This window comes from Lycium ferocissimum, chromosome 3, assembly GCF_029784015.1.
Source record: "Lycium ferocissimum isolate CSIRO_LF1 chromosome 3, AGI_CSIRO_Lferr_CH_V1, whole genome shotgun sequence".
Lineage (NCBI taxonomy): Eukaryota > Viridiplantae > Streptophyta > Magnoliopsida > Solanales > Solanaceae > Lycium > Lycium ferocissimum.
The window spans coordinates 15,880,818-15,891,167 of record NC_081344.1 but is presented as its reverse complement, the minus strand read 5'-3'; the positions used below and the strand labels follow the sequence as shown (position 1 = coordinate 15,891,167).

The window sequence follows — 10,350 nt, the reverse complement described above, 5'->3', positions numbered from 1 at the left end:
CAGTTTAGGCATTGCCTTTTGCAACGTTGATGCTCTTTGCTGTGGTTTTCTTTATAATATAGCTGTACCATAGAGCATCTCATTCAGTAAGCTCTCTTATGTTCAGTTCCAAATGAAGCTGTCAGTAATTCCATGTGCTCAAACTTTTCATTGGCAGTTTTAGTTCTCCAGCCAAGTTTTTTTCTTGATCAATTCAAGAGCTTATGAAGTCATACATTGGAACTGTATCAAGAGTCCATGATATACTAAGCTTTTGAATCCTTAGGCATCTATTTTTAGTGGCCTCCATTGTTTCTCTTGTTGGGCGTTTCTTCTTAGTGTCCCCCCTTCTGTTTCAAGATCAGGGGGGAATATCTGTTTAAACTACTATTCTTGTTGGAACAACTCAAAGGTTGATTTATACAATAACGATATAAAATTAAGGAGAGAACATTGTACTTTTGGATTTATAAAAGTGCAGCTACTTGCAACTTTTCTTATGTTTTTGTTCCACATTCTTCAAAGTTTGCAAAACAAATCATTTGTGTATTGCGTGGACCAATTGTGCTTTGTAAACAGTGATCATAGTAGTGACGATCTTTCTACAAAGTAGAAGGTATTTAATAAGAAGAAAGTACTAGAAACTATTCGTACATTTATAATTTCACCTATGTAGCTCGGAGAGTTGGGCAGGGGTCATGTCAAAAAGTGTTGGGACATTCCAGCATTCTATTCAAAATTAATTGCTACATAATATGTTGCTAATACATAGACAAAGAAATGTTACCTTTATAAAAAAAAAATACATAGACAAAGAAGAATGAAAACAATACACCAAAGAGAGAAAATGGAGAGGAAGGCGGCAAAGTGAAGCAAACCATGATAGCCTTTTGGACAAGAAATCCATCCTTGTCAAGTGTTTCGGACAAAAGTCATTAGTCATATTGTTGGACTAGGAATTTAGGATTAAAGTATATTTCGTTAAATCAAAGATAACTTGTAGAAAGTAGAAAAACTTTAAAAAAGTTGAATACTAAATTGATTTAACCCTTATTTTAAAATAAAATAAAATAATATAACTATTAATTGACTCATTTTTGTTTGTAACAAACTAATGCTTGTCGGTGAGTTCGATTTCCCTCTCCCTCTCCAAATTATAATTTCCTTGCTGCTGACTTTCAGGTGAATGCTTTGCTTAATGATAAATGTTATCAATTAGTTTTGTTAAACTCTTAAGTTTAACGAAAATTAATGTAATAGAAGAAAAGGATTGACTCAGAATTTGTAACAAACTAACAAAATCATAACTTTATTTATTATGAATATTTTGCTTAATGATGAAATTTTGTTGAGTAGGAGAGAAAGGGTGAAAGAGATATGGACATTAAATGAATAGTGATTGGTCCAAATCTAACAAAGAACAGAAAACAAAATCATTGTCATCCATGACAAGTCCCCACCTGATAGTTGGTCCTTGTCGCAATCGCATCAAACAAAGCATAAACCATATGTACCTTCTTCCACTCCATCTTCTTCAGTACTTTTATACATACATATACACACATAAAAATGGAAGAAAATCAGCCGTTACTAAGGAGCAACGGTGGAGAAGCAGAGATAGAAAGTGCAACAAATGAAAGGAAAAGTAGAGCTTCAACTTCTACACGTGTTGTTTCTCTTGATGTCTTTCGAGGCCTCTGTGTTTTTGTAAGCTTTTATTTTTATTTTTAATACCTTAATTCAATAGAGTTTGTGTACTGATGAAAAAACATAGAAAAATTCGGCCAAAATTTATGCTTTACGAAGAAAGATAAAGCATAAGCACTTGATAACTTGAACCAAATCCAAACTTGTCTTTAGCACTTTTGATTGCTTTGAAAATGAAGTTCAAATCCTGAGTAGAGTTTGATTACTTTTTTTATTTTTTGCTTGTTTGGAATTACGCGAGCTTCATGTCACTAGTTGTTTTCATTTATATTAGTTTTCTTACAATTTTTTTGTTAGAAAATAACCTTTGGGATGTATTAATGTTGAGATGTCCGTATGCATGTTATGAAGATTGAAGGATTTTCCTTCATTTTAAGTGCTCGGGAATATCGGGGCATGGAGTTAGTTTAGTTCACGACTTTTCTTTGTGTCTTTTTCGGCTTTTAGTTTTCTTATTGGCTCTCTAGATAACTACGGAAATGAATATATACTTTTTTTTTGTTTCCCCTTGGCACTTCATTTTTCCCTAAACTTGTTTATGATTGAATGAGTTAGCAACTAAGTTCAGTCAAACCTCTCTATAAAAAATATCCTCTAAAACAATATTTCACTATAACAACCATGTTTTTTGCGGAACGGATCTTTCATGTTATATTCTAATATATGTCATCTATAACAACATTTCACTCCAAAACATATCGGAACAAACAATGCCGTTATAGAGAGGTTTCACTGTATGTTGAAGAGTGTGCTTAGTTTTATCCTTGTTGAAGAAGGGTTGACGTAATGTATAAGGTTTGGGTCTGAAAGCATGAGCATATGCAGCTATAGAAATGTTATAGCTTTTGCTGGGGCACAGGTCTCTCTTAGCACACAATTATACAGCCATGCTTTTAAGTTTCCATATTTACTTGCTCAATTCTTGATATTGAGAAGGTGTAAGCAGTTGACGCGTGGAGTTTAGTTTTACATAGGTTAAGCAAGCAAATATTGTTTTAGATCAAACCTCGAAACCACATTCACAAAGAAGATATGGCCACCTTTAGATCGTTTTATTCGTGCTTATAACAGCACCACTTACTTGCAGCCGACGTTTCTCGGACTTCAGAAATGTCGACGCGTGGGCGTAGGGTTCTCCAAAGGTAGTGCATTTTTGGAGAGTCCGGCACGGGTGAGGCAACATTTTTGGAGAGTCCGAGCAACCTAACGTGCAGCTAACCCTATAAATAATGATTCTCAAAGTCCATTGTAAAAATGCTTCTTTATCTACTCAACCCCTTGCTTTAAGGTTTGGATTGAATGCTTTCTTTAACGATGATTTTGATAACCGTACTCCACACAAGTGAGGTCTCTTGTCCACGTTTATTTTAAGACATAGTTCTTCTCTTTTCCTTCTCTCTTGTAGAAATTTCAGCTCATGATTTTAATTTGTTTACTGCTTTCAGCTTATGATGCTTGTGGATTACGGTGGTTCTGTTTTCCCCAGCATTGCTCACTCCCCGTGGAATGGGGTCCGCTTGGCAGACTTTGTAATGCCTTTCTTCCTCTTTGTTGTTGGAGTTTCCCTGGCTATTGTAAATAAGGTATCTATACTTTGATCTTCAGATAAAATCGTGGACATAAACCCCATCATTATGAAAGATATACGCTTATGATGCATACTTCTCAAACTTGCATTATGATATCCTATCCTATGTGCTGTCAATTTATAATTAAATCATCTGAGTAAGATCATGCCTGTTGTCATTGTTGCACTTAGCATTTTCTGAATCTTTTCCTCTTTCAAAACTGCAGATAGTCATAGACAGAACTGGGGGGACCTTGAAAGTTGTGATTAGGACATTGAAACTTTTTATCCTTGGCATTTTCCTTCAAGGTAATTTAGTGTGCTGGCATTTTTCAAATGAATATTACAGCTCACTACTAACATCAACCGCCTAACAATATTCTGCAACTATAAGCCTGTATATGTCTTTCAAAATGGATCACCTATTCTCCATAAATTGCAACAAATGGGTGTCCTTTAATTTTGTGGTACAACTAGATAGGATATTGCTCCGGTTCTTACAAATGAAATGAAGTTCAATGATGGCACGTTTTACTTCTTCAGATATTACACATTTAAAAGGCCAGCTAGCTTGTCTCTATCTGGCAGTTTAAGCGTTGGCCCACCAGCTTCTTTAGTTTTACAATTCAGGAGCTGCATTGTAAGGAAGCTCTCAATCTCAGCTAGCTTCAGTTAGTTAAATAGACCAGGAAAATTTAATCAACAAGAATGTAAACTTACAGGTCGAGTTAAACTTGCTTAGTACAAAATGTTCTGCGTGAAGATACTGTAGTTAAATTCCTGATGGAAAAGCATCATCAGAAAATAGTCTAAATTGAAGATTTTACGGTACCAAGTAACATAATACAATACATTTTCTAGTATATGTTATTAGCAAGAATTCAAATTGTTGGATTTTATCCTTTTCGTGTGTGTGGCGGGATTTCCTGTTTTGCTCTTGATGACCTTTTCTACTTGTTAGAAAGTAAGACAAATTAAACGAGAATTGAGAGAAACTGGTTATTCCGTCAAAGCTGTTGGGGTTTAAATAGCTAATTGTACGTATTCTAAGAAACAAAAAGAGAATCAAAATACATAATTACAGGAGTAAATCAAGCTATGCTATATTAACACGATCCTAGAATATTCAAGAATATTTACGAGATTCTAATACTAATGTTGTCTTCTGACTTTGTTTATAATTTATCATATTCTTGTATGAGATATCTATACTTGAATGCTGTTGGATAATTACTGATTCCACATTTATTTCGTTGCAGGGGGTTACTTGCATGGAATCACTGGTTTAACCTATGGTGTAGATATTGAAAGAATACGATGGATGGGAATTTTGCAGGTACCTCTGATATTGTTTTTATTGCTTTTTCGCTAATGTGGTATGAGATGACTAGAGTAGCTACAAGGTAAGTGTTGTTTCAGTTTCACTAGCATTGCCTGTTGAGATAGTGTCGTCGCATCACGTCCGGCAATTTTTTTTGCTTTGTAGCTATGTTACTTATCCTTCCTAAGTGGTCCATAAGTCTTTTTTAGTTTAGACTTCTAAAGACTGCTTTCGCTTGAGCCCTAGTTCCAGCTTTAGCCTGTGAGGTATTGCTTTGTTGTTCTTTTTAGTTTCAATCAAGTGCTTACATGGCTTAACTTCTTACGTACCTGTTTCTGTGATACATGCTGATTCTGCAAGAGAAACATCCTAACCTAGTTTCCTTGATTATTATATGAAGTTATCTTTTTCTTGTTAGAAGCGTTTCTAATCACTAGATAGTCAACAGATAGGTGCAGGATAAAGAACTTATGCATGTAACCTGTTCATATCAATTACTTGTTCAGAATATTATACATTTCTTTTGCATTTATGCAGAGAATAGCTGTTGGATATATTGTAGCAGCTTTGTGCGAGATCTGGCTTCCATGTCAGGGGATGAAAACAGTTGCCCTTTTCAGAAATTACATTTGGCAATGGTAAGACAACTACATCCCTGATTTTGTGGATTTTTTACTCTGTAATACTGATGTGGATAACCTTTTTGATTGTGCAATTGTTAGGAGTACTACATATATCTTTTGCTTCAGCATCATGAGAATATTGCTTAGAATTGAAAAGGAAGAAAATAGACCAAAGATCTCAACAACGTTGATTTCCTTTTTCCTTTTGATAAATGGAACGTATTCAGATAAATCGAGAGCTTTGTTTATTTCTTATTGCACCGAGCAAAATCTTAGTGGCGACCAGATTTTTTACCTTGGTGGAACCATAAGTGCATTATTATGCATACTGTGAACTTCATTTAACAATTATGAAAAAACCAACTTCTCGTAAGTAGGCATTAATCCCCTTTAAATTAGATAAAAATCTATGCTTGTCACTGGTGGAAATCAAAACCATGACATGTTGGTATAAGGTCTCAACCTAACTACTTGGACTAAGCCTCATTGTTTATTAACAGGAGAAATTTGTGTGTTTTTATTCGAAAACTGATGATTCCAACTACAATGATGGTGGCAATCTTATTATCGATCTTCTTTTTATAAAGTTTTGTTTCTTGTCCTCTATGGTTATATTTGTCTATAGTTTTACGTAACAACATTTTACTTCATTTGTAGGTGTATCATGTTCCTATTGTCTGCTATACATTGTGGGTTGTTGTATGGTCTGTATGTACCTGACTGGAAATTCAGTGTGTCACAGTCAACAGGAAGCACCATTTATGAGGTTAGAAGCTGTTTGATTTTCTATTCCCCTTAATCTGAACTAGATTCTAAAAGTAATGCGAGTGGCTCTAAGCAACACGTTAAGAACTCAACAGAAGCTTAAAGATGAGTCTGATGAGTCGTTACTGCTGTTGTTAATTTGAGTGAAAAAAACAGAAAAAGAACAAAGGAAAACTTTTGAGTAATGAAAGAATGAGAATAGCAAAGGAATGAAGAACAAGAAAGAAGAGAGCTAAATAACTGAAATTGAAAAGTTTGATATATCACTGCAATTAAGACTTCAATTTATAATAGAATACTAACTTCAAAGACCCAAAGATCAGCAACAAATCTGCTGAAAAACTCCTAAAGACTAGGAAAAGAAATTACCTCAGGAAAACTAAATTACTGCAGTAAATAAACTCGAAGCTGCAGTCCTAAAACATGGCAACTAAGAACTGCTTTGAGTGATACAAGTAATATTTTTCTACCTTTGATTCAGCATGTAAAGCACCTGCTCATAGTCAAGAACTTTTGTAATCAATTGTTATTCTATAGAAGCTTATAACCGCCCACTTTAATTCAATGGAAGCTTAAAAATGACTGATCACTCATTACTGCTCATTTCGACTCCTAATTGGGTTGGAGAACTTTTGCCATCAGTTATCTTATATTTGTAATATAAACAACAACAGCAACAACAACATACTCGGTGTATTCCCACGGGTGGGGTCTGGGGAGGGTAGAGTATATACAGACCTTATCCCTACCTCGTGGAGATAGAGAGGCTGTTTCCGAAAGACCCTCGGCTCAAGTAACACATAAAAAGGCAGTTTGTAATATAAGATGGTAAATTTTGTTGCCACTTGCAGGTAAAATGTTCTGTTAGAGGAGATTTTGGACCTGCATGTAATTCTGCTGGAATGGTTGATCGCTATATTCTTGGAATAAATCACCTCTATGCAAAACCTGTATATAGAAATATGAAGGTAACTTTTTACTGAACTGCACTGCTAACAAGCTTATGTCCAAACCTCACAGTTAGCCCCTTCATGACCAGTGTTATCTTTCACAGGAATGCAATGGATCCAACATGCCATCTTGGTGTCATGCCGCTTTTGATCCTGAAGGCATTTTAAGGTAACAAATCTGTCATTATTTTTCATCCTCGAATTCTCCTATGAAATGTACTTATTATATGGTAATGTCATGTTTCTAATTTCACTTATTCTCTAGTTTGTCGTTTAACAACTTCTTCTGCTGGTAATCTTTTTGCAGTTCGCTAACAGCTGCTGCCACATCCATCATTGGACTGCAGTACGGTCACATACTTGTCCAATTTCAGGTGAGCCATGGGGTCTCATTAGCTGAATGATTTACATCTGTTAGGTGCTCTATTTCAGGAGAAGTCGAAGGAATGCTTTCGGGTCTCAAGCAATCCAATAGTTCTACTTTGTTATGGTCTCAATTAGAAGCCTTCATCATTGAAATGTACTGCACTGCATAAGTGGTGGTTTTCCAAGAAGAGTTTTCTTATATAGCTAAACCTTCCAGAAAAATATATTAGCGCGGTGGTAATTGGCATACAGCTTTAGCATTAATAAATTAGCGACAGTGCCATATTATCACAACACATCGTTGATAGAAGTAATTTATATGACTGTTCAGGATCATAAAGATCGGCTATACAGTTGGTCCGTCCTCTCGTTTTCACTTCTTGTGGTTGGTTTGTTCCTTGACTTCATAGGTATGTCTTTTCTTACTTCTAGATAATAATGCATAATTACCTGGAGTAACAAACAAATTTTCAATTTGATTCAAGTCAAAAATGCTTCTAGCCACCATGAAATGTGAGATTTGTGTTCTTTTCCTTTCAGGTGTTCCCTTAAACAAATCGCTGTACACGATAAGTTATATGCTGGTAACCTCAGCTGCTGCTGGAATCACATTCTGTTTGCTATATTTATTGGTAAGTTTGGAAATACAACCCTCTTGCGACTATCTCTCTTTTTTTTTTTTTCAAAATGATCATCACTTGTCGCTTTCACTTTGATTTATAACTCAGTTGACAGTCCTGCATGAACTTTAGGTGGATATTTATGGTTGGAGGCGTTTGATGTTCGTTTTAGAGTGGATGGGAAAGCATTCTCTTAGTATCTTTATTCTCATAACATCAAATATAGCTGTAATTATAATTCAAGGATTTTATTGGAGAGATCCTCATAATAACGTTGTAAGTATTGATTTAGTTTACCAATTATCAATGAGAAAACATTTATGGCCTCATTACATTGATTTTTATCTAGAAGAATAACGCCAGCCTGAATTTGCTGAATTCTCTTGAATAGGTTCGTTGGGTTGTGACACAATTCGTACACAAATGATACCCCAGCTCCATGAGTTCCTTACACAAGTAAGGTCATTTTCCTTCTACAGTTCTACTATTTAGTTGGGTCCATTGAAGGCAACAAGTGCTTTGTATAAAGTACAATTAACATACAGGACATATCTATTATGTACCCAGGGCCTTGTATAAGAAACAAAAGACAAACTTCATTATAAAACGCAGGGTCAAACTGCTTCAAAAAATTTCTTACATGAGTAAAGAAGACATAATTTAAATTTCCTTCTATTATCTATTAGATTGCTTATCTGTAATATCTAAGAATACAAACCACTTTTTGTTGACAGAATTTAAATGTAGAGCTTAGATAAGCTTACTCACATATTCGGTGTAAATTCATCCTAATATGAAAAAGAATTAAAAAAAAGTGCATATTGGCTACTCAAAATGTAGACTTAGATAAGCATCACATATTCGGTGTAAATTCATCCAGTGATTCGGAGCCGGGTGACGCATCCAAGGGACGTGATGTGATTAACCTACCCTAATGCAAGTACTGTCTGGCATTTACAGTGTCTCGAACCCTTGACCATAGGTCACGCGAACAACTTATAGGTCACTTCTAATATGATACTAAAGAATTATCAACTTTATTCACGGTCAAATTGGATGGAGTTAACGATGGTTTCTAACACACGCTAATGTATCTCTTGATTAATAGGTTCCTTCTCTGAATTGTCAACAAGTGCAAGATGCAGAACTTGTATCGGTATTAATGTAGAGATCAGGTATCTGTATTATTGCTTGTACTAGTGACCCATTTGTCAATGCTTGTAGTCTTGGTTATTCAGATGCTTCAACCTGGCTTTTATTTTTTAGTACTTAAAAAGGATGTTGATTGAAAATAACCTATCATACCCTGCTGCTCTGTGCCTTGGAGATGAAGCAGTGCCACAGAAAGAGTGTCTATAAATGTACACAGTGACAGAAATATTTTCTCCTGTAAGTATCAATGATGACATACTTGTCTATTGTATAAACAAGGGAAATCCTATATTGCTGCCTAACTAGTAACTAATTCAGTAGCTCAAATGTTTCAATGTATAATTGATTCTTACTAAATAACATCTGTGAGCATTTAGCTACTTTAATGCACCACTGTTTTGTAATTTGTGGTCTCTATTCTCTTTCCAATTTTGCATTTGTAATGCTTGTTATACCTACTTATTCTTTAAATAAAACTGATAAGCTCTTTCTGAATGTTAGGTTTTCTTTATTTGAAGTATCTTTCTTAGATGAAAACAAGTTACCCCTTAACTCTGTTAGGGAGCTGTTTCTTTTTCATCTCATAGGGAGCATGCAATTGTAGCGCCTCCCTTAGTAAGTTTTCCTCTTCAATCCTTGATTCAGAACAACTCACCATTGCCGGTTCTTTATTGTTAGAAAATAGACTTTGGGTCGGACTCAACTTCAAAAGGTAACTCATGCGGTGAAGATTGTCCAAAACCATATAATTAGACGGACTCTTGACATTTATGACATGTGTACAACCATGTGATCGAGGTTTTTAGTAGAGGAAGGCTACTTTCTGTACTCTCTCGCCCTTTCTAAACCCTACTTGTGGACTATAGTGTCTATGTCGTTGTTGTTGTTGGTTAGTAATTATAAATGAGGTTCTGATATTAAGCACTATATACGTAAAGACTTATCAATCACACGAGGCGTAAAACATGTTTTGTTAAGTTGTAGTCAACTTCGTACTACTTTGTCAGTCCCAAGCTCATGAGAGCTCTGCTCTATAGTAAGTAGACACTAGGTAGGCCTGCTGTTCCAAGTAAAGGCCATGTCTGTCATCAATACATTGGACAGAAACAGACTAATCTTCCTTTGGTTTTTCCTCTTCTCTGTACATGGAAAACACTCATTTTAATTGTGTACGTGTGTCGTGTGGGGAGTATTTTATCCTGAAAGAACTGATGTATTAGTCCAAACCATGTAAAACTGCATACTTACAAAATAAAGAGATAAAAGACATAAAAACATCCTAAACTATGGCAAAAACTAC

General features: G+C 35.2%; 1 protein-coding gene across 5 annotated transcripts; it reads left to right on the top strand.

Annotated features, from left to right (window-relative positions):
- Positions 1–1,507: 1,507 nt before the first annotated feature.
- LOC132049873 (uncharacterized) lies at positions 1,508–9,545 on the top strand. Of its 5 annotated transcripts, none has more exons than XR_009413167.1 (15): positions 1,508–1,686; positions 3,132–3,269; positions 3,481–3,562; positions 4,513–4,589; positions 5,112–5,212; positions 5,855–5,963; positions 6,814–6,930; positions 7,017–7,081; positions 7,220–7,286; positions 7,610–7,688; positions 7,819–7,910; positions 8,031–8,174; positions 8,290–8,354; positions 9,007–9,073; positions 9,165–9,545. XR_009413167.1 is itself a non-coding variant. In XM_059440840.1 (14 exons), exons 1-13 carry the CDS (start codon positions 1,549–1,551, stop codon positions 8,323–8,325), a joined length of 1,245 nt encoding a protein of 414 aa, XP_059296823.1. In that variant the 5' UTR covers positions 1,508–1,548; the 3' UTR covers positions 8,326–8,354; positions 9,007–9,545. The 5 variants fall into 5 exon arrangements, 3 of the variants coding, with proteins under 3 accessions (XP_059296823.1, XP_059296824.1, XP_059296825.1); XR_009413168.1 differs by having other exon boundaries at positions 8,290–8,359; XM_059440840.1 differs by having other exon boundaries at positions 9,007–9,545.
- Positions 9,546–10,350: the final 805 nt, after the last annotated feature.

Coding starts and splice junctions, on each gene's coding strand:
- LOC132049873 (XM_059440840.1), top strand. CDS start 1,549: ATGGAAGAAAATCAGCCGTTACTAAGGAGCAACGGTGGAGAAGCAGAG. Junction 1,687..3,131: donor TTCGAGGCCTCTGTGTTTTT/GTAAGCTTTTAT, acceptor TACTGCTTTCAG/CTTATGATGCTTGTGGATTA. Junction 4,590..5,111: donor GATGGATGGGAATTTTGCAG/GTACCTCTGATA, acceptor GCATTTATGCAG/AGAATAGCTGTTGGATATAT.